This window comes from Ranitomeya variabilis, chromosome 2 (genome assembly GCF_051348905.1).
Source record: "Ranitomeya variabilis isolate aRanVar5 chromosome 2, aRanVar5.hap1, whole genome shotgun sequence".
Lineage (NCBI taxonomy): Eukaryota > Metazoa > Chordata > Amphibia > Anura > Dendrobatidae > Ranitomeya > Ranitomeya variabilis.
In genome coordinates, this window is record NC_135233.1 from 53,196,500 (window position 1) to 53,220,164 (window position 23,665).

A 23,665-nucleotide genomic window follows, 5' to 3' on the forward strand; every position below is an offset into this window, starting at 1 on the left:
TCATTGGGGGACACAGCTCCCTCCCTATTATTAGTTGTATTTGTTTTATCATTTGATATGTTATACTCTCATATATAATGTGACATGCTATACGCTTATATGTTGTTATTGATCTCCTACTGCTTTTGCACCGAACTGGTTAGCTGGGAGCCAGCAGAGGGGTGTATACTGCAGGGGAGGAGCTAACTTTCTTTGTAATACTTAGTGTCAGCCTCCTGGTGGCAGCAGCATACACCCATGGTCCCATGGTCTGTGTCCCCCAATGAATGGCTCTGAGAAAAGGATTTTACGGTGAGTACACAAAAATCCCTATTTGTCCTATGGCACCAGATGGACAACATTGACTATAATGGTGTCGAATTGGTTTCTGTTTGGGTGGCAATTATTTTAACAGAGAAAAATTGCAGAGCCAGAATTACACTATATACTTCAATATCATAGTAAGGAAATAAAAAAAAAATGTTAAAAAATAAACCTATTTAATATCGTTAGTCCCAAAAAATCCAATCTATCAAAATACAGAATTATTTAAACCTTAATCTGTACATTATATGGAGGAAAAAAAAAACCCTGCCAGAATTGTAGGTTTTCAGTTATCACTCTTTAAAAAAAAAAAAAAAAGTCTTATCTACCTCGAAATGGTATGAATATAATGTGCAGCTTAGCAGGCAAAAAAAACCAACAAAGCTCCATGGACAGAATAATATTAACATTTAACTTTTTTCCACAAAAAATTTACTTTAGACTCAAATTTTTTATTTTCACAAGGGTATCAGTAGAAAATGTACCACAAAATGTGTTGTGCAATTCTGAGTATACCGATACCCCGTATGTGGGGGGAAAGCCACTGTTTGGGCACATGGCAGGGCTCAGAAGGGAGGAAGCACAGTTTGACTTTTTGAATGCAGAATTGGCTGGAATCGATGGCGGGCACCATGTCGCGTTTCGAGACCCCCTGATGTGCCTAAACATTGGAATCCCCCCAATTCTAACTCCAACCCTAACAAATCCCTAATCCGAATCCTAACCACAACCCAACTCTAACCCTAACTGCAAAGAATAGAAAAAATTGAGAATTTTTAATATTATTTTTCCCTAACTAAGGGAGTGATAAAGGGGGGGGGTTGATTTACTATTTTTTTTATTTGGATCACTGTTTGATCAAAATGAACCAATAGGAAAAATCTGCTATTGTTGCCGGGTACCGGACAGCAGATATAGGCCAAGACCCAGAGATTTTCCGACGCTGGGGAACGCTAGCCACTTATTTTTCACCTCCGTTAAAAAGCGGCGCTGAGAAATAAGGCCCCTTAACTGCCACCGTTAAAAGGTGTATTAGAGGTCTTTAACCCCTTCCCGACATTTGACGTACTATCCCGTCGAGGTGGGGTGGGCCCGTATGACCGCCGACGGGATAGTACGTCATCATCGATCAGCGGCGCTCACGGGGGGAGCGCGGCCGATCGCGGCCGGGTGTCAGCTGCATATCGCAGCTGACATCCGGCACTATGTGCCAGGAGCGGTCACGGACCGCCCCCGGCACATTAACCCCCGGCACACCGCGATCAAACATGATCGCAGTGTACCGGCGGTATAGGGAAGCATCGCGCAGGGAGGGGGCTCCCTGCGGGCTTCCCTGAGACCCCCGGAGCAACGCGATGTGATCGCGTTGCTCTGAGGGTCTCCTACCTCCCTCCTCGCCGCAGGTCCCGGATCCAAGATGGCCGCGGCATCCGGGTCCTGCAGGGAGGGAGGTGGCTTACCGAGTGTCTGCTCAGAGCAGACACTTGGAAAGCCTGCAGCCCTGCACAGCAGATCGTCGATCTGGCAGAGTGCTGTGCACACTGCCAGATCAATGATCTGTGATGTCCCCCCCTGGGACAAAGTAAAAAAGTAAAAAAAAAATTTTTCCACATGTGTAAAAAAAAATAAAAAAAAAATTCCTAAATAAATAATAATAAAAAAAATATATTATTCCCATAAATACATTTCTTTATCTAAATAAAAAAAACAAAACAATAAAAGTACACATATTTAGTATCGCCGCGTCCGTAACGACCCAACCTATAAAACTGCCCCACTAGTTAACCCCTTCAGTAAACACCGTAAGAAAAAAAAAAAAAAAACGAGGCAAAAAACAACGCTTTATTACCATACCGCCGAACAAAAAGTGGAATAACACACGATCAAAAAGACTGATATAAATATCCATGGTACCGCTGAAAACGTCATCTTGTCCCGCAAAAAAAAAGCCGCCATACAGCATCATCAGCAAAAAAATAAAAAAGTTATAGTCCTGAGAATAAAGCGATACCAAAATAATTATTTTTTCTATATTTTAGTTTTTATCGTATAAAAGCGCCAAAACATAAAAAAATGATATAAATGAGATATCGCTGTAATCGTACTGACCCGACGAATAAAACTGCTTTATCAATTTTACCAAACGCGGAACGGTATAAACGCCTCTCCCAAAAGAAATTCATGAATAGCAGGTTTTTGGTCATTCTGCCTCACAAAAATCGGAATAAAAAGCGATCAAAAATGGTCACGTGTCCGAAAATGTTACCAATAAAAACGTCAACTCGTCCCGCAAAAAACAAGACCTCACATGACTCTGTGGAGCAAAATGTGGAAAAATTATAGGTCTCAAAATGTGGAGACGCAAAAACTTTTTTGCTATAAAAAGCGTCGCTGGTTTCACACTTGCGTTTTTGTCTGCAGCGTTTTTTGCACAAAAAACCGCATGCGTTTTTTCCCTATATTTGACATTGAAAACGCATGCGGTTTTTTTGTACGCGTTTGGTCGCGTTTTCAAACGCATGCGGTTTTTTTCTGCATGCGTTCATTTTCAGAAATACAACCTGCAGTATTTTCTTGCGTTTTTAAGCACATGCGTTTGTTTGCGTTAAAAACGCATGCATTTTTATCGAAAAAAAACAGAAAACACACTGAAAAGCCACCCACCACCATCAAGGTGATAAAGGGATCCAAACCCTAACCCTAACTCTACCCCTAACCTCACCCCTAACCGTTTAATGAACATTTTCTGACAGTCATAGTGCCACGTATTTCAGTGCCACGTATTTCAGTGCCACGTATTTCAGTGCCACGTATTTCTGTGCCACGTATTTCTGTGCCACGTATTTCAGTGCCACGTGTTTCAGTGCCACGTATTTCAGTGCCACGTATCACGTATTTCAGTGCCACATATTTTAGTACCACGTATTTCAGTGCCACGTATTTCAGTGCCACGTATTTCAGTGCCACGTGTTTCAGTGCCACGTGTTTCAGTGCCACGTATTTAAGTGCCACGTATCACATATTTCAGTGCCACGTATTTCAGTGCCACGTATTTCAGTGCCACGTATTTCAGTGCCACGTATTTCAGTGCCACGTATTTCAGTGCCACGTATCACATATTTCAGTGCCACGTATTTCAGTGCCACATATTTCAGTGCCACGTATCACGTATTTCAGTGCCACGTGTTTCAGTGCCACGTATTTCAGTGCCACGTATTTCAGTGCCACATATTTCAGTGCCACGTATTTCAGTGCCACGTATTTTAGGGCCACGTATTTCAGTGCCACGTGTTTCAGTGCCACGTGTTTCAGTGCCACGTGTTTCAGTGCCACGTATTTCAGTGCCACGTATTTCAGTGCCACGTATTTCAGTGCCACGTATTTCAGTGCCACGTATTTCAGTGCCACGTATCACGTATTTCAGTGCCACGTGTTTCAGTGCCACGTATTTAAGTGCCACGTATCACGTATTTCAGTGCCACGTATTTCAGTGCCACGTATTTCAGTGCCACGTATTTCAGTGCCACGTATTTCAGTGCCACGTATTTCAGTGCCACGTATTTTAGTGACACGTATTTTAGTGACACGTATTTCAGTCACGTTTAGGGTTAGGGTGAGGGGTAGGGTTAGGGTTAGGGCTAGGGTTGGAGGTAAAGTTAGGGTTAGGGTTTGGATTACATTTACGTTTGGATTAGGGTTGGGATTAGAATTATGGGTGTGTCAGGGCTAGGGGTGTGGTTAGGGTTACCGTTGGGATTAGGGTTAGGGGTGTGTTTGGGTTAGGGTTTCAGGTAGAATTGGGGAGTTTCCACTGTCCAGGCACATCAGGGGCTCTCCAAGCGCGACATGGCGTCCAATCTCAATTCCAGCCAATTCTGCGTTGAAAAAGTAAAACAGTGCTCCTTCCCTTCCGAGCTCTCCCGTGCGCCCAAAAAGGGGTTTACCCCAACATATGTGTTATCAGCGTACTCGGGACAAATTGAACAACAACTTCTGGGGTCCAAGTTCTCTTGTTATCCTTAGGAAAATAAAAATTTGGGGGGCTAAAAATCATTTTTGTGGGAAAAAAAAGATGTTTTATTTTCACGGCTCTGCGTTATAAACTGTAGTGAAACACTTGGGGGTTCAAAGTTCTCACAACACATCTAGATAAGTTCCTTGGGAGGTCTAGTTTCCAATATGGGGTCACTTGTGGGGGGTTTGTACTGTTTGGGTACATCAGGGGCTCTGCAAATGCAACGTGACGCCTGCAGACCAATCCATTTAAGGCTGCATTCCAAATGGCGCTCCTTCCCTTCCGAGCTCTGTCATGCACCCAAACAGTGGTTCCCCCCCACATATGGGGTATCAGCGTACTCAGGACAAATTGGACAACAACTTTTGGGGTCTAATTTATCCTGTTACCCTTGTAAAAATACAAAACTGGGGGCTAAAAAATCATTTTTGTGAAAAAAAAAAAGAATTTTTATTTTCACGGCTTTGCGCTATAAACTTTAGTGAAACACTTGGGGGTTCAAAGTTCTCAAAACACATCTAGATAAGTTCCTTGGGAGGTCTAGTTTCCAATATGGGGTCACTTGTGGGGGGTTTGTACTGTTTGGGTACATCAGGGGCTCTGCAAATGCAACGTGACGGCTGCTGACCAATCCATTTAAGTCTGCATTCCAAATGGCGCTCCTTCCCTTCCGAGCTCTGTCATGCGCCCAAACAGTGGTTCCCCCCCACATATGGGGTATCAGCGTACTCAGGACAAATTGGAAAACAAATTTTGGGGTCCAATTTATTCTGTTACCCTTGTAAAAATACAAAGCTGGGTGCTAAAAAAATCATTTTTGAGAAAAAAAATAAAAATTATTTTCACGGCTCTGCGTTATAATCTGTAGTGAAACACTTGGGGGTTCAAAGCTCTCAAAACACATCTAGATAAGATCCTTAGGGGGTCTACTTTCCAAAATGGTGTCACTTGTAGGGAGTTTCAATGTTTAGGCACATCAGGGGCTCTCCAAACGCAACATGGCGTCCCATCTCAATTCCAGTCAATTTTGCATTGAAAAGTCAAATGGCGCTCCTTCCCTTCCAAGCTCTGCCATGCGCCCAAACAATGGTTTACACCCACATATGGGGTATCAGCGTACTCAGGACAAATTGGCCAACATTTTTTGGGGTCCAATTTCTTCTCTTACCCTTGGGAAAATAAAAAATTGGGGGCGAAAAGATCATTTTTGTGAAAAAATATGATTTTTTATTTTTACGGCTCTGCATTATAAACTTCTGTGAAGCACTTGGTGGGTCAAAGTGCTCACCACACATCTAGATAAGTTCCTTAGGGGGTCTACTTTCCAAAATGGTGTCACTTGTAGGGAGTTTCAATGTTTAGGCACATCAGGGGCTCTCCAAACGCAACATGGCGTCCCATCTCAATTCCAGTCAATTTTGCATTGAAAAGTCAAATGGCGCTCCTTCCCTTCCAAGCTCTGCCATGCGCCCAAACAATGGTTTACACCCACATATGGGGTATCATCGTACTCAGGACAAATTGCACAACATTTTTTGGGGTCCAATTTCTTCTCTTACCCTTGGGAAAATAAAAAATTGGGGGCGAAAAGATCATTTTTGTGAAAAAATATGATTTTTTATTTTTACGGCTCTGCATTATAAACTTCTGTGAAGCACTTGGTGGGTCAAAGTGCTCACCACACATCTAGATAAGTTCCTTAGGGGGTCTACTTTCCAAAATGGTGTCACTTGTAGGGAGTTTCAATGTTTAGGCACATCAGGGGCTCTCCAAACGCAACATGGCGTCCCATCTCAATTCCAGTCAATTTTGCATTGAAAAGTCAAATGGCGCTCCTTCCCTTCCAAGCTCTGCCATGCGCCCAAACAATGGTTTACACCCACATATGGGGTATCATCGTACTCAGGACAAATTGCACAACATTTTTTGGGGTCCAATTTCTTCTCTTACCCTTGGGAAAATAAAAAATTGGGGGCGAAAAGATCATTTTTGTGAAACAATATGATTTTTTATTTTTACGGCTCTGCATTATAAACTTCTGTGAAGCACTTGGTGGGTCAAAGTGCTCACCACACATCAAGATAAGTTCCTTAGGGGGTCTACTTTCCAAAATGGTGTCACTTGTAGGGGGTTTCAGTGTTTAGGCACATCAGGGGCTCTCCAAACGCAACATGGCGTCCCATCTCAATTCCAGTCAATTTTGCATTGAAAAGTCAAATGGCGCTCCTTTCCTTCCGAGCTCTGCCATACGCCCAAACAGTGGTTTACCCCCACATATGGGGTATCAGCGTACTCAGGACAAATTGTACAACAACTTTGGGGGTCCATTTTCTCCTGTTACCCTTGGTAAAATAAAACAAATTGGAGCTGAAATAAATTTTGTGTGAAAAAAAGTTAAATGTTCATTTTTATTTAAACATTCCAAAAATTCCTGTGAAACACCTGAAGGGTTAATAAACTTCTTGAATGTGGTTTTGAGCACCTTGAGGGGTGCAGTTTTTAGAATGGTGTCACACTTGGGTATTTTCTATCATATAGACCCCTCAAAATGACTTCAAATGAGATGTGGTCCCTAAAAAAAAATGGTGTTGTAAAAATGAGAAATTGCTGGTCAACTTTTAACCCTTATAACTCCGTCACAAAAAAAAATTTTGGTTCCAAAATTGTACTGATGTAAAGTAGACATGTGGGAAATGTTACTTATTAAGTATTTTGCGTGACATATGTCTGTGATTTAAGGGCATAAAAATTCAAAGTTGGAAAATTGCAAAATTTTCAAAATTTTCGCCAAATTTCCATTTTTTTCACAAATAAACGCAAGTTATATCGAATAAATTTTACCACTAACATGAAGTACAATATGTCACGAGAAAACAATGTCAGAATCGCCAAGATCCGTCAAAGCGTTCCAGAGTTATAGCCTCATAAAGGGACAGTGGTCAGAATTGTAAAAATTGGCCCGGTCATTAACGTGCAAACCACCCTTGGGGGTGAAGGGGTTAAGAGGTTAAATCTACAACTCAAGCCCTCATATGATGATGTCTGTGGAAAAATGAAAAATTTACGCCTCTTGGAATAGGAGGAGGAAAAAACAAAAGTGCAAAAATGAAAAGTGTCCAGGTACTTAAAAGGGTAATATGTTATATATCTGATGACTGAGCGCTTTAAATTGGGAGTTCACACTGGAAAGAACACCTAAGCGTCTCGGTCATCGTAAAGGCATGACCACACTTTATGCAAGAATGTGCTGCAGGGGATGCTGTGTTACTTAGGGTAGGTTCACACACTTTTTTTTTTTCACAAGGATTTAGGAGCAGATTCTGGGTCCTCATCAAAAGACACTTAAAGGGGTCATCAAGTGCTGCCCAGAGCCGCTCTCTTCTGCATCAGAGGTGAGCAGTGCCGATTACGGCCTCACAAACCTACCGAGATACAAGATTGTAATGTAAGCGGCTCCGGGTGGTACCAGATAACCTCCTTTAAATCCTTAATGACTTGCACCAACAATGTGTGTATGAAGCAGTCTCAGGCAGATGACGGTTGTGCTACATAGCCGACATCTGCATGTAGCTGCAGCAACCAGAGCATTCCCTGATCGCTGCAAATAACCACTAAAATTCCTCTGTTATGCTCTGACAGTAGTATTTGAATGATATCCGTGCCAGGGAATATGGTGAGAGGCTTCCATTGGCTCCCCGCAACACGATCTCTGGAAACGATTGCTTATCATGGCAGCTGGGGGCCTACTAAAGGCCTCTGTGACTGCCATCTTGGTCCTCCAATGAAGCTCACTTACAGGCGAAGCTCCATAGCAGAACCGTGGTTTTTTCCTATATACTGCAATACTACGATCGCAGGCTCAAATCCCCTTAAGAGGACTAAAAAATAATGTAAAAAAAAATAAAATTATGGGGTAGATGGAAAGGAAACCCCACTTACCCGTTTCCCCCCAGAAAACTAAATAAAAAAATGGAGGAAAAAAAATCAGAAACCCCAAAATCCTGTTGAGTTCAATGAATGGCGCGCCTTTAGTTGCTAACCTTCAGTGTAGTGGAAATCTGCTCGCCGTATATAAACCCTATCTATCGCAGGACGGCGCGGTATTCCAGGAAGATCTTACCGAGATGTGACCATGGCAACACTTAATAATTCCTCAGCCAGGAAATTTTCCGGTAAAGGTTACTGCTATTTCCAGCCTACAGAATAGGACAATCCTTCCTTCCCTCCATTGATTTACATGAAATCATCACTATGTAGAGACCAAGCAGCAACAAGAAATGTCATATCTGTCACCAACAATTAAAGGGGTTGTCTGGCCAGGCCATTTTTTTTTTTCTCAAAATGCAGGGATTGTTATATAGTGCTAACACTTTTACCAGCTGTAACCCTTGATCGCCCCAGCACAGTGGTGCAATGATATTCTGGACCACTGCAGCCAATCACTTGCCCCAGCAGTCAGGTGATTGAAGAATGGGCCGTTATTGATTCCCGTCCCTACAGAGACCACCGTAGGGGCTGCGCTGGGTTATATCTGAGCATATATTCCTTTATGTTATAACATTTCCCGCATTTTAAAAATATTTTTTTTGTAAGATGGAAAACCCTTATTTCAACCCAAAATACCAGATTCACTGAGGGGGTGTTGTATATAAATCACTAATAATAGCGTTCACCTATAGTCTCCCTAATACCGTGGACAGCAACTCGCTTCTATTTCGCAGAGGCAAAGTAGGAGGGATGGTTTAAGGCCACGTTCACATGTTCAGTATTTGTAAGCCAAAACCAGGAGTGGGTGATAAATCCAGAAGTGGTGCATATGTTTCTATTATACTTTTCCTCTGATTGTCCCACTCCTGGTTTTGGCTACAAATACTAATGTAAAAAACTGACCAAATACTGACCGTGTGAATGTGGCCTTAGCTGTTGTCTCCTATTTTTAAAAGTTCCCCTTTATGGGCCCAGGATAGTGGAAGACATAAAAAACTGCACTCATTTTGTTAACCTGCGCAACTTTTTTTTTTTCACGTCGTACTGTACCCCTTGCCGGTCTCCTGACTTTCACATTTACCAGGGAGCATCATGTGACCGCTGCAGCCAATCATCAGCCGCTGCCGCCGCCTTCTCATTTTGTCTATCTTCCTATTCGGATGAAAAGTGATGGCTGCGGCCGCTGCCAGATGAGGATACTGGGACATCAGCAGTGGCCACAGCACTGAGGGCGGAGGAGCAGTGCAGGTTAGGAGGTCCGTATAGGTGTTTTTTTTTTTTTTAGTTATTATTATTATTTCTTCCACCCTGGGCCCTTTTCAATTTTAGTTTATGGGACAACCCTTATAAATTTCCCTAAAAAGAGGACCTGTCAATTCTGACATTTTGCTTTTTTGCTATTCCTCTTGGAAATAAGAAGTCAATGGACGTTCCCATTCCCCAGGTCATTGTGTCTTGTCTCTACAAAGACTGATACTATCCAGTCATTGCTGGCAGGGTCCGAATTATTGGCACCGATGCTCCAGGATATACAACAAATGGGGGGAGACAAGGGTCACACTGGCGTATAAGAACTCGGTCAGACATTCATCTAGAAAAGTGGGGCGATTTATTTTTTTTATAATTTTTTTTTTCCTCGTCATCCGTGTACAGTGTTTTTTTTTCTTTTTTCTCTGTAGCTATTAATCATTTACAGTTCCCTATGTTACCTAATTGTAATGAATCTGTAAATATCACATGATTTGTCTTTTTGCACCTGTAGACGTGAATGGGTGAAGTATCATCCGATTTACTAGTACTTGCTTTAATCTCATCATCCTGCAGACAAGTCCCCTCCATCTGTCCCGTTATTTGGGAATATATTTGTGATAGTGTTCAAATCTTCATTCACACACGAATACTCACAGCTATTAATGTCCATGTTCTGATACTTTCAGCTCAAACCTATTATTTCCTAGTAAATCTTGCAGAATTATTAATGCAGTATTGTCATATATATTTTTTATTTTTTTTCTGTCGTAGGTTTGACCCATATGGAAAAAATCGATTTGCGATATGTCGTATCTGCAAGAGTTCTGTTCATCAGCCAGGATCGCACTATTGCCAAGGATGTGCCTACAAGAAGGGTAAGCAGTGGAAAAGAAAACCGTGGAATAATTGCAAGGATGCACTAGCTGAAATCCCTGGCCATGAGCTGCGGCCATTAGTGGCCACCGCTGGGAAAATGTATTAGTATATGATGCCCATTCAAATAAAGGATGATGAAAGCTAGTGCCCACTGGGGTCTGCACATTGCAAAGGGTTTACCCTGACAATTCACTATGTGACCCACTTTAGTCCTACAGTTTACTGCACGACCTTGATACCCACTTTAAAGAGTTCGTACCTTCCGTTACGGTCGTGCACCTCTGGCCCCAAGGTAAGATTTAGCACTACGAGGTGCTCCCCTGGCAATCTAATACTGTCAGGATAAGTGCCCTGCGGTGCTCATCACAAGACTATACCAAACAGGACAACCGACCTCTCGTATAGGCATTTATCTCTAAAGAAACCCGTATTACCTATTCTTGTAAGTTTTGGGGTTCAGCTTTTGCAGGGCTGTCACTGACTGGCTTCTCACCCAGCTTTTCTGATATCCTGAATGGCTGATCTGCTGCTTTGCACATTTATAAACGAGAAAGATATATTCGACTTCCTATCTTGGAGTCTGGGAAAGCGGGGTGTCAGTAAGGCAGCGTCACTACAAGGCAGATATTTTCCATCTCTGATTTTGCTGCGGATTTCGCTAAATGCATTGTACGGCTTTTCCGTAGCACAGTCGTTTTTTTTTTTCCAGATATTTTTTTAGCTACATGTGTATGTGGGTGTGAAAACGCTGCTGGAGGGAAATCTGTGGCACACATCTGCCATGTCTGAATGTGGTCTAGACCTTGATTGGTTGCAGACCAGATTTCCCCGAGATTTTCTGGCAAAACTTTTTGAGAAAAGTCTGGAGGCAGTATGCAAATCCTTATTACAAGAGCTTTATAGAAGTAGATTCAAGACCCCTGTTTTTTAAGTTTGAAGAGCATATTTTGCTCTATAGGGCCCAACACATGTCTATCAGCTCTTGAACCATTTGTAATGCTTTGTTTCCCCTGCGGTGGCGCTGCAGGACATCTGAACACTTACTGCTGGATTCTCCTTCAGGTTACAGCTGATTTCTGGAAGTCCGCACCTGTGATCATCACTTAGGACCATTGTAATAAAAGGGGATTGTCCACAGGATACGATCCGTTTAACCCCTTGTCAACATCCGCAGTACATTTCCGGCTGATATGGGCACTTAACTGTTTGTGGTATCTAGCTGGCACCTGACAGTGACTGCAGCAATCGGAGCTCGCACTGGCTGCAATGGTTTACCCTCTTAAGTCTTTCCTACGTCAGTATGTACGGTACAAGTGGGGACAGTTTTCACATGTACTGGAGACACTTGCACACATAGACCCATTCAAGTGTTTCCATGGACCGTGTGTCCGCGGTCAAATACGTTGACATGTCCAGTTTTTAAATAGCAGCACGGCCCACAAAACGTCCCACACACATATAACACACAGGGATGTCATCAGTGTGACATGTACCAGCGTCTGAGAAGCAGCGGTATAGTTAGCACTGTTCCCCGGGTGCTGAAGACGGCTCTCATCATTCTCCCCTGCTTTGCCGGCGATCAGCACAAGCAGGGGAGAATGATTAAAGTTAAATTCAACTGATAACAGCAGGCGACAGCTGATGGGACTATTATTCTTATCAGCATAACTGTGGCTTTCAGAATATGGTCAACTGAAGCCAAGTTCGTAGTAAAAGAAATATATAAAACTATGTAAATTTTGTATCACCATAATGGTACTGAACCATAGAACAAAGTCAAGTGAACACCGTAAAAACAACCCCCAAAAAATAACAGCTCAATTTCTGTTTTGTTTTTTTTAATGTATTTATTTTTTTAATTCAACTTTTTTTTTTTTTTTTTATATAGTAATATGAGTGGTGTCATTAAAACTGCAACAAAAGAAAGCTATGGTGATAGAAAAATAAAAAAGTTATGGCTCTTGGAACAAGTGGAGGAAAAAAAATGTCTGCATCTCCTAGGGGCAACGCACTGTATAAATCATTGTAAGGCGATGGCGACATCTTCACTCCTTCACACTTTTTATTTTTCTTGTTTTAGGGATCTGCGCCATGTGTGGCAAGAAGGTCCTGGACACAAAGAACTATAAGCAAACCTCCGTGTAAAGAGCTGTAAGACTGTAGCATAATGCCATGGACGGAGAATGTACTTCTGTATTATCCATGTAAATATTTCATGTCCCGCTTTTATTTTTCTGAGCACACGAGTTATCTGAGATTTCCATTTCTGACATTAATGAACGTTTTCTCGATCTGTGTTTTTTCCTTTTGGGGTGAATTTAGAATTATTTTTTTTTCCGCTTCATCTTTACTATGTTATTTTATTGCATTTAATTTGTAATTTTCGCAGTGCAGAGTTGTAGTATCACTTTAGCGTCATTGCTTCCAATTTAATAAAAAAGGAACTATAGTTCTTAAAGGGAATGCATCATCAGAATATAACCCGTTTAAATAAAAAAATTTTTTTATATTTTTGGCATATTTTTATTTTCAGGTCACATTCTGTTTTGAAAATAAGAACGTTTGCAAATTTCACGTGTGCCGCTGAGGCTTTTTTAGACTTTCTTATTGTTTCTGGAAAGAACACCTGTACATTAGCAACAATAGTCGGATCCTGATCCTATCTTATGTACTGAAGCATCTAATGAGCGTGTGCTAAAGTTAGTGTGAAGGGAGGGGGAGCTGTGACATCCTGTGTTGTGATTGGTGGATCCTGTGTTATCAGCTGTGTATAGAGGCGTTACCTGTCATTTTAATCCTGCCTCTGCTGATAAAGAGCCTGCTGTAAACTGTTCCTGAAAAGACAGGAAACAAGAGTCTAAAAAATAAAGCCCCAGTGGCCAGTGTTAAAATTGCAAGATTACTAATTTTTTACTTTTATAAAGATCGTAATATAAAAAAAAAACCTTTTTAAAAAATACATGTAACACAAAAATTTGATTTAAACAATACAGTAGGTAATTTTTTGCTGATACATTCCCTTTTGAGAAAGCTTGTTCTTACGATTTTCAGCCGAAGTAAATAGGTCTTTAAATAGGTTATTTTTTTATTATTATTATTTCTCTTGATTGGAATAGTAGAAATCTGGCACAACAGACGCCAGCTGTGAGTGTGAACAGCTCCCGGTCCGCACGGAATAACATCAGCAGATCCGGAGTTATGAGTATTGTAAATTAAAGAAGCTGAATGTTTTAAAACGTTATGTCGTGTGATGTTTGTTGTGTATAGAAGCCGTGTTTTACAGACTTTAGTTTTAAGATATCCCTGTATTATTTACAGAAACGTTAAAGGGGTTGTCTAACCGACAACATATACCGTATATCCTATCCACGGGAAAGGTGATGAATGTATGACTCCTTGGGTGTCCGACCGCTGGGAATGCCACCGATCATAACAATGGGAGATCCGAAGTTCCTTGACCCCCGGCTGGTTCACTGCTCGTAGGTTGGGTGGTCTCCCATGCTCACCAATGCTTTTTTTTACAAGGAAACCATGGATTCCCCATCTTCAGGATTTCTCTGGGCTCTGCAGCCCGATCCACAGTGATCATGCAATTTTTGCCTGCCATACAGATGATTGACCAAATTGAGAATTGGGGAACTTTGAGTTTAAAGGGTAATTCCCAATCTCCAAGATCCTATCCAAAAAAGTAGTAGTGTAGTAATAATAATAATATTAGCAAATACCTCCAGTTAGAATTGTAGCATAGTTCTTCTGATAACCGATGTCACTTACCTCATGTGCAAGGCATTGCAGTAGCTTAGGTTTCCATGGCTACGACCACTCATAGGCTATGTGCACACGTCAGGATTTCTGGCAGAAATTTTCCTGACAAAAACCGGACATTTCTGCCAGAAATCCGCATGCGTTTTTGCCGCGTTTTTTGTGCGTTTTTTGTGTGCGTTTTTTCCCAATGCATAGAATAGCAGGAAAAACGCGAAAAAAACCGCAAAGTTAATGAACAATGCTGCTTTTTTTTACCGCAATGTGTTTTTTTCGCGGAAAAAACCGCACCATGTGCACAAAACATGCAGAATGCATTCTAAATGATAGGATGCATAATGTATGCGTTTTTAATGAGTTTTTATAGCGTTTTTATCGCGAAAAAACCTGAACGTGTGCACATACCCATACAGTGACAGTTGCTGTTGGTCGTAACCATGGATAGCTAAGCTACTGCAATGTCCTCTACATGGGATAAGCAACATGTTATCAGGAGAACTATACTACATTTTTAGTTGGAGGTACCTGCTATTATTATTATTATTATTATTATTATTATTATTACACCTACTACATGTTAGCATAGGATCTTGGAGATGGGTATACCCCTTTAAGTCATTACCTAAAAGAAAAGACAACGCTTAAGGGCATTTTATTTTTCTTACTTAAATGCTATCAGGCTTTCATTAACATTTTGCACCGTTTTGACTTTTGCAAGCTTTGTTTCCCCGCACATCGCTGGCTGCTGAATTGGTAGCTGAGAATGTGTCAGTGAGCGCGATCTGACGGAGTTTGTCCTCACAGCCGAGTTATCATCATAAAGTTCGACCCAATGTTCATGTGGCCTTAAATGATCACAGAGAAGCTAGAAGACAGATAAAAGCGTTCTAAGCTCTCCCGTCTGAGTGCGCTCTCTGATGGATTCTCAGTTAGCTCATTCTCCAGCCAGTAAGGTGCAGGGGAACAAAGTGTAAAAGATATACGGTGTACATGTATTTAAGTAAAAAAGAAAAAAAAAAAAGCAATCTCCAAAGATGTCCTTATTCTTTTATGCCTTAGCGAATATAGAAGGAAGTCTGCTCTCAGAAGCAGATGCAAACACAGGATATTAGAATCTAATGATGCAATGTTTCGGCTGCATTTTAAGCTTCCTCAGGCTTCAAGAAGGCAATAAATACTGTGATGTCACCTGCAGGCACACATATTTCCTGCCTTGGTACTGCCCCAACCTTCATGCTTTAAGTATTGTAAGTATGATGCAAAAAAGGAGCAGGAGATTTGTAATTTTAATGAGTTTTTACCAGTGCTTCCCTGTAACCCCTTCAGCACCTTGCGATTTTTCTTTTTTGCTCCCCTTCTTCCTAGGTCCATACCTTTTTTTTTTTTTTTTTCCCCTGTCAACATAGCCGTATGAGCGTTTGTTTTTTGCACGACTTTCAAATTGCACCATTGATTTTACCATATAGATTGCTGGAAAACAGGAAAAAAAAAAGTGCAACAAAAGTGCAATTTCACTATTTTTTTTTTTAAACATTTTTATTTACTATGTTTACTATATAGTAAAACTGACCAGGCAATATGATTTCCCAGGTCAGTCCAAGTATGCAGATTGCAAACATGCCTATAGATACTTGTTTTTTATTTAAGTGGTGAAAAAAAAATTCCGAAGTTTGTAGAAAGAAAAAAAAAATTGCTTGTCGCTATTTTCCTGAGACCTGTACCATCTCCATTTTTGTGATCTGAGGCCGGGTGATGGTTTATTTTTTGCTTTTGGTCTCAGATACACCCATGGCTGTTAGAGGCGCATGACAATATCAAAGGCAGGATACCTATACGTCCAAGGTCGTTAAGGGGTTAATGTTAAAAAAGCAATTCAGTAAAAATTGTTTGCACATATAATAGTAACTGTCCTGCAATATTAGGGCTGTGTAACTTCCTTTATCCCAGCTCAGTTATCATCTTACATCTTATTCCATATATCTCTGAACTAATCTCCCGATATCTTCCCTCACGTAATCTCCGGTCCTCCCAAGACCTCCTTCTCTCCTCCACACTTATTCGCTCCTCATCCAACCACCTCCAAGACTTCTCCAGAATATCCCCCATCCTCTGGAATTTTTTGTCCCAACACGTCCGACTATCAACCACATTTGGATCCTTCAGACAGAACCTGAAAACCCATCTCTTCAGGAAAGCCTACAGCCTGCAATGCCTCCTCACCACTACCGGAGCTACCGCCTCTCCAACACCGGAGCTCCTACAACCCCCAACCTATTGTCTCCTTCTCCACCATCCTGTAGAACAGAGGTGTCAAACTGCATTCCTCGAGGGCCTCAAACCATGAGTGTTTTCAAGATTTCCTTAGCATTCCACAAGGTGCTGGAATCATTCTGTGCAGGTGATTAAATTATCACCTGTGCAATACAAGGAAATCCTGAAAACATGACCTGTTTGCGGCCCTCGAGGAATGCAGTTTGACACATCTGCTGTAGAATGTAATCCCGCAAGGGCAGGGTCCTCGCCCCTCTGTATCAGTCTGTAATCGTTAGTTTGCTTACTGTAAGTGATATCTGTAACTTGTATGTAACCCCTTCTCATGTACAACACCATGGAATCAATGGTGCTATATAAATAAATAATAATAAAGGGAACCTGTCAGCAGGATTGTGCACAGTAACCTACGGACAGTCTCAGGTTGGCGCCGTTATACTTATTACAATGATACCTTGGTTGATTAAATCTGTCTTGTGATTGTTGTTTACTCTTTATTTTCAGTTTGTAGTTAATGATAGGCCCGTGCTGCGGGGCGGCCTGTGGGGGTCTTCATAAGATATTAATAATGCAGCCTGCTGACAGGTCACTGACCTGCCCCCCGTTTACATAATGAGTATCTGCGTACACTTAAAAAAAAAAAAAAAACCTTCTGAAGGCACGTGGCAGCCATGGCACCTGCTCTGCAGCATAATATCATGTTTAGTGTTCTAGTAATAAATGTGGTTGACGTTATTGAGCAAGTACAAAAAAAAATAAAAAATCTGTGGCTATAGCCGGTCTGATGGCAGCGCCATCTTGGAGGGGAAATTTATTTTTTCTTCCCCAGTAGCTGGCGTCTGCGCAGTAGCAGCTATCAGATCGGCTATAGACACCGATAGCTGCTACTGCGCAGGTGCGGCAGGCGCCAGTTTCAAATTGATTTTTTTTTGTAGCTGAATAGCCTGAATAACATGTTATTGGCACATAAAACATGCAATTATGCTACAGAGCATGTGCCACGGCCGACACCCACCTGCAGAAGGTTTTTTATTTTTTTAAGTATATACAGATATTCATTATGCAAACTACGGGGCAGGTCATTGCCGAAAGTGTTGGCACCCTTGAAATTGTTCCAGAAAATTATTGCAGTTATGCATGCTTTGTTATACACGTTTCTTTCCTTTGTGCGTCTTGGAGCAACACAAAAAAAAAGAGGGGGAAAAAAAGGCGAATTGAACATAATTTCACATAAAATCCCCCAAAAATGGGCCAGATAAAATTGTAAGTTTTCTAAAATTGTCGGTAGACCACTTTGTTTCAAGCATGTGATGCTTTTCATACTCAACTGTGACAAGTAATTGGTGTGGGCAATATGAAAATCACACCTGGAACCAGGGAAAAAGGCGAGAAGTTGATTCAATCTTTGCATTGTGTGTCTGTGCTGCACATTAAGCATGGAGAACAGAAAGAGGAGAAGAGAACTACCAGAAGACTTGAGAACCAAAATTGTTGAAAAATTTGCTGCTGACACAGACAGAAAAAAAAGCTAAACTGCAGTTTGACAAAAAGTACATGAGTAAGCCAAAATCCTTCTGTGAAAGCGTCTTGTGGACAGATGAGACCAAGATAGAGCTTTTTGGTAAAGCACATCATTCTACTGAAAACGAAGTGAGGCCTACAAAGAAAACACAGCACCTACAACAATAGCGTTATCTCTCATCGATTCACTGTGAATCTGTCAATAGTCAAATTTGTTTTATTAATTTTTTTTTGATAAAAATTTTGTATAACTTTGAGCACCGTCTGTGAATAAATCACAAATATTACAGTTTGATTGTGTGAATATAATACTTTGCATTTTTTACATATTGCTGATAGATCATTGTTTGATCAGTGAGAGGAATTCTTCTCTGGTCTTAGGATCGTCTCTGAAGGCGCCGTGCATTGTGCTGGTGACCGTTTTGCTGTTCATCTTTTGTACTCCTCGCATTACCATACACATGTGCCTGTAATGAAGAACACAAACCTTCCTCAATATATGAGCCCTGGAAGTGGTGCAATTAAAGTATTCAACCCCTCGTAATGGTACAAATTTCCCTTATAATTCATGCTGATTTCTGGTGTAAATTATAGGAAATCTCTTGGGCCTTTTCTTTTTATTTACTTATATGCATTCATTTTTGACTAAATCTCATTTTTGCAAATGGGTTTTATTAAAAAAAAAGAATTTCACTGGTTGCTTTCTGTAGCCAATGTGTTGCATTGTCTTGTTGGCTGCAAAATGAGTTAACTAGATAATCTGTCAGTAAGCATGTCATAAAGCACACGACTTTTCAGTGACCTACTGTCACTCTACACATGTCACCATGTTGCCCCAACCTAAATCAACTGAGAATATCTCAGGAGAAGGAAGTTAGAATGAGCTTTCTAATGGACTCTTATTTAACTCATTCTGCAGCCAGCAATACTAAGTGCAACACAGAAGCTATAGAAGACAAACGGTGCATCAGTTTTACTAAAACTCAATTGCACAAATTATTTTTAGCCAGAAATACATTCATTTTAGTAAAAAAAAAAGCATCCATAATATCCTAAAGAGATTAATTTTTAGAAAAGGAAAACAATACAAGAAAGATGCTACTCACAAAGCCTCTATCACAACTGCCACTCCCAATGGCTGGAGCGCCTCATTGATGGCAAGGGCAATTTGCTTCGTAAGTCGTTCTTGAACTGTAAAATATACAATAGTAGTATAATTGGAGATCACAGATGATTACTAGTTTGGTAATAAGAGGTCCGAATGTTTCACAAAGTTGTTTCATTTCTTCTGTGAATTTTATTACTTTAAAATAGTTCTCGGCCTTCAGTTCTAAATTTATCTATGGTACAAAAAAATTGTAAACCTGTATGAAACCTTACCTTGTAATCTCCGGCTGAAGATTTCAACAATTCTGAAAGAAGGAAAAAAAAATATATCAAATGGCTGATTAATTATAGGGGGACAGCAAAAAAATGGGCATAGATCATTAGTTATTTGTATATATATTGACTCTGAGCTGGAGAGAGGAGACCAGCTGCTATGATGTCTCCAATACATGGCACAGAGAGAAGGTTTCCTGTTCTTCATTGCTTACTTTGCACACAGAAAGAAGCAATAGCATGGAGAATAATATTCTGCAGTACTGAGCAGTGAAGATGTGAATCTGGCTCTGAGTGAGGTAAAAGACTTGTTAGAAAGCTCAGCATAATCTTTGTGTGCCTCCCTCTGCCTGTTTTTTCATTCTTTCTCTGTAGTCTGAGCTTGCCCTCAGTCCTGTCTCGCGCAAGGAGGAGCAAGTTTTTTCAAAGTGATTGATGATTCATGTTATCTATAGGACAGCTGAGCTGTCACTCACTTCACTGACAGCCAGACACTCCCCTGCTTTCCATAGGGCGGCTGAGCTGTCACTCACACCATCCCTAGGACATTGTGGGAGAATCGTGACAGTATGATTCTTTTTTATTCAGGGAAGAGCAGTCGCTGCCAGAAGAGTCTTACCTTGCCAGTTTGCTCAGGCCAACAACTTTTTTATTTGGTAAATAGCCGATGTGCACCTAGAAATAAAAAATAAAAATAATCATTACACTGAGACCCGCGCGACCGCACATGCACCGCAAGATAAATCCTGTATGTAGCAGTGAAGGTCTGAGACTACTAGGGAATATAACAACGAACAATCGGGTAAAACAGTTTTCTAAAAAATAATCTATAACTTGATCCTTTTATTTAATAGCTGACAGCGTTAGTGTGTATTGTCCTTGTTGTTTTTAGTACATACCCTGCCGAAGAACGGCACCAAGTGATGTTCACAGAGCGAAAAAACATCAATGTCCTTCACAATGACAATTTCATCATGGTCTTCATCAAATATGGCATTGTTGAGAATATCTGCAATACACAGATGCAGAAATCATTAGTTCAGTATTCTGACAATTGTAACAAATGTATCCAGATATCGTTACAGTAAATGTTTATGATTTGTTTGTTTTTTAATTCCAAATTTAACAAGAAATTGCACATAACGACGCTTCCCCCTTAAATTGTTCTTCTATAAAAGTGGATGGGATAATAGTGCCCTCCATTCTATATTCCATAAATACCCAAGCATCTCACCTAGGAGAATGTTCACCACCTTAACCCTTTTTTTTGCAGTCACATGTGGAAGGTAGGAGTAAATGGAGGACTGGTTGTGTAAAACTCCCGACACATCTCTAACATGTTTGTACGTCTATAAATACTTTTGTTCCTCATAAAATGTTATGTCTGAGACATCATTTTGTTTTTCAACTGTTCCTCTGTTTTTTTTCATGGCAATACTTGAACAATGTTATAAATTGGCGAATGTCACTGTCCAATCTGACACATTCCTATTATCAGTGCTCAGAGAGAAATTCCCGGCCTGACTGCAGGTCTTATCCTCATTGTGTAAGATTGGATTTCCTTTTTCATGTGTATTAATCTGCAATGTGTCACTGACAATCTGCATTCATCATGTTTGAGATGTATATTCTCCTAAATTTCCCTCTTCCCGCACCCTACTCTGCAGTCTGCTCCCTTCCGGTATGTAGCATTACGTAACCAACACTTGGGTTCAGTCTCCAGTACACAAGTGGGTGTGTGCCATTTGGAAATACCTGTTTTGTGGGTTCTTCGGAAAATTGCATTTGTATCTGGTTTTAGCCTCAAGGGGTTGTCTGGTGAAAACAAATAATCACTTATCCAGAGGATACCTTGCTGATCAGCGGGCATCTGACACCGATCTGCGGTACGGGACACTTTTATTCCCATTAGAATGGAACGTTAGTGCACGTGGGTGACCTGAGCTCCACTTATTGCATATGGCGCTGCCGAGGACTGCACTCACTTTTTTCCAGCTAGCTCAAAGAGTATGAATAGAGCGGCCATCAAGTGCCCGACCTGCTGATCCATTTTAGATAAAAATTCCTAGTATGTGGGTCCCAGCGGTGAGACATCCACCGATCAGTAAGTTATCATCCATCCTGTCCATACGTGATAGCCTGTTTTCACTGGAGAACCCCTTTAGCCATTCATTTCACCTCTTATCCAAATTTTCCCAGGGATCCCGCCTTCTGGCAATGTCCCGTTCTCACATTAATATGAATGGGCTCAACATTGCCCTTAGTGACATTAATCGAGCTATGACCCCAAAGAAGGGGAACGGGAGACCGACCCCCTATTGTCAGGACGTCAGGTAAGTAATATTTGGGGTCAGAGATTACTCCTTACTTTTGGATATAAGCATTTTGAAGGCACAATCAATGCCCATAGTTCAGGATGGATCATGAAGGCCATTTTTCCTGGTCCAGCGGTTCATTTTCTGTTTATTTTGGATGTTAATGTTACTGCATTGTGGATGACGGATGAAGTCACATGACTGCAAAGTGAACATAACAAACAAGATTCACGTTTGCTTTGGGTGCGAAGTGAGAACAAAACAAAATCTAGATCATAATTGGTGCAAAATTAAAGGAAAGTACATACAAGTGATTCAACTTTTTATGTAGATATCAAAACCGCCAGGAAAGGGGATACATGGCTGATGACGGAGGGTCTTGACCGCGGGAATACCCCTGTGATTGTGAGTAGCGGGGTCGGCAGCCTGGTCTTGAATGGGGCAGACGTTCGCATGCTTGACCTCCGCTCCGTTCACTGTCAGTGGGACTGTCGGAAATAGACAAGCGCTGAACTCCGCTTCCTCCAGGAGACAAAGGATGGAGCGGAAATCCAACATGCACACATCCACTCCAATCAGGGACACTGGGGGGTCCCAGCAGTCGGACCTCCAGCAATCAGCAAGTTCTCCCCATTCCTGTAGATCTGGAATAACCTATGATGGTGATGGTCACTCAGGTGCACTGCTGGGTACAGGGCCATAGTTACAGCTGTGCTTCGTAACAAGCAATGCACTGGAGTGATCAGTCTTCAGAGATACAGAAGCATAATGGAAAATTGCATGTCTTTGTTCAGCAAAATTCCGTCTTCATTTGCTAAAACCAGAATCTCCCCTCGTGTAAACATTATTGCCCCGCAGCACAGTAACCATAGGGTAACTTGTCCAACAACTGTTTACACTAGAATTGTGGAAGTGAGCCAGCAGGGAAGTCCTAGATCTTGCACTAGCATTATCTATGTGATTTATCAGAGACTTTCTGTAGCTTGTAAAGTCTATCAGAGATGTAATGTAAAGGGTTGTCTGGGATTTGTAACAAAAAGAATAATAATAATAATAATAGCAGGAAAGTTAATAATAGATATTCAGCTGTTCAAGCCCCTGCAGATCAAACATTGAGTTTTTGACTGTAATCCTGTACTGCCACATGACCACTGCAGCCAATCACTAGACGCAGCAGTACTGCTAGAATGTATACCCTGTGATTGGCTGCAGCAGTCACATGGACGTACGTGATGTCATCGCTCCCGCCAAGTAAACAATGACTAACACTGCAGAGGACTGAATGTGTTTTTATGTGCAATTTTGTTACCGGTCTCAATTCACCATCTATATCTGTGCCCCCCGACCTACTGCCCACCCCTGCAGTGTGCCGGTGAACTCACCATGGATGTCCTCCTGATATCCCTTGGTGAAGTACTGCATGGCTTTGGCAGCTCTAAGAGGGGTCTTCTGTAAGCCTTCCCTTTCGGGATTCTCCCCCAGTTCTTTCAGGATGGTGGTGTAGGCACGTTCTATGGCCAGCAGCTTCTCTTCGTGGTGCTCCTTATTGCACTGGTTCACACTCTGCTGCACCAAAGTCTTTTTCATGTCCATGGTTCCATTGTAACTGGTGAGATAGTTGCGGTTGACTTCTCCGTTCGTGTGGCTGTTCATGGTGGATGGTATTGGTCACAGGGACAGTGCAATGGCAGCTCTGATGGATCAGTCAGACTCATTCAGGGAATCCTCCGTATTTATAGATCTCCAGAGCACCAAGGCCAATCTCCGATGACAATCTGTGACGTTCTGACTTTCCAGTGGCATGGCCTCTTCTCCCTCAGGCTCAATTGCATATGACTGATGCACATGAATGGAAGTAAGGGGGGGGGGCATCTGATAAACAGGTTAGCTATGCTGCTCTTCCAGATGAGCTGGCCATTTGCCCTCCCATTCATAACGCTTTCACACATTTTGCAATTACCACACTAGTAATGAAGCATATAGC

At 41.5% G+C, this 23,665-nt stretch overlaps 2 protein-coding genes across 4 annotated transcripts in view; one reads left to right on the forward strand and one right to left on the reverse strand.

Moving 5' to 3' along the window:
- Positions 1-13,673, forward strand: part of CRIPT (CXXC repeat containing interactor of PDZ3 domain) — a 26,005-nt gene extending 12,332 nt beyond the window's left edge. For all 3 annotated transcript variants that reach the window (XM_077282420.1, XM_077282419.1, XM_077282418.1), the window contains exons 4-5: positions 10,328-10,431; positions 12,513-13,673. In XM_077282420.1, coding sequence (XP_077138535.1) covers positions 10,328-10,431; positions 12,513-12,577 — 169 coding nt within the window. In that variant the 3' untranslated portion in view covers positions 12,578-13,673. The remainder of the gene's footprint in view (positions 1-10,327; positions 10,432-12,512) is intronic.
- A 4,485-nt stretch (positions 13,674-18,158) lies between these two features.
- Positions 18,159-23,401, reverse strand: LOC143804377 (GTP cyclohydrolase 1-like). Its single transcript, XM_077282413.1, has 6 exons — positions 23,064-23,401; positions 20,266-20,375; positions 19,986-20,041; positions 19,367-19,398; positions 19,093-19,177; positions 18,159-18,453 (listed from the first exon to the last, which is right to left on the reverse strand). The coding sequence occupies exons 1-6, from the start codon at positions 23,332-23,334 to the stop codon at positions 18,327-18,329; spliced, it is 681 nt and encodes a 226-aa protein (XP_077138528.1). The 5' UTR covers positions 23,335-23,401; the 3' UTR covers positions 18,159-18,326.
- Between the last annotated feature and the right edge of the window lie 264 nt (positions 23,402-23,665).

What these genes read in the sequence shown, in the direction of transcription:
- LOC143804377 (XM_077282413.1), bottom strand. Translation starts at nt 23,334, where the DNA reads ATGAACAGCCACACGAACGGAGAAGTCAACCGCAACTATCTCACCAGT. An exon ending in ATATCAGGAGGACATCCATG is followed by an intron (nt 20,376 to 23,063) that starts GTGAGTTCACCG and finishes TGTGTATTGCAG; the next exon opens with ATATTCTCAACAATGCCATA. An exon ending in TGGTGCCGTTCTTCGGCAGG is followed by an intron (nt 20,042 to 20,265) that starts GTATGTACTAAA and finishes TTTTATTTCTAG; the next exon opens with GTGCACATCGGCTATTTACC.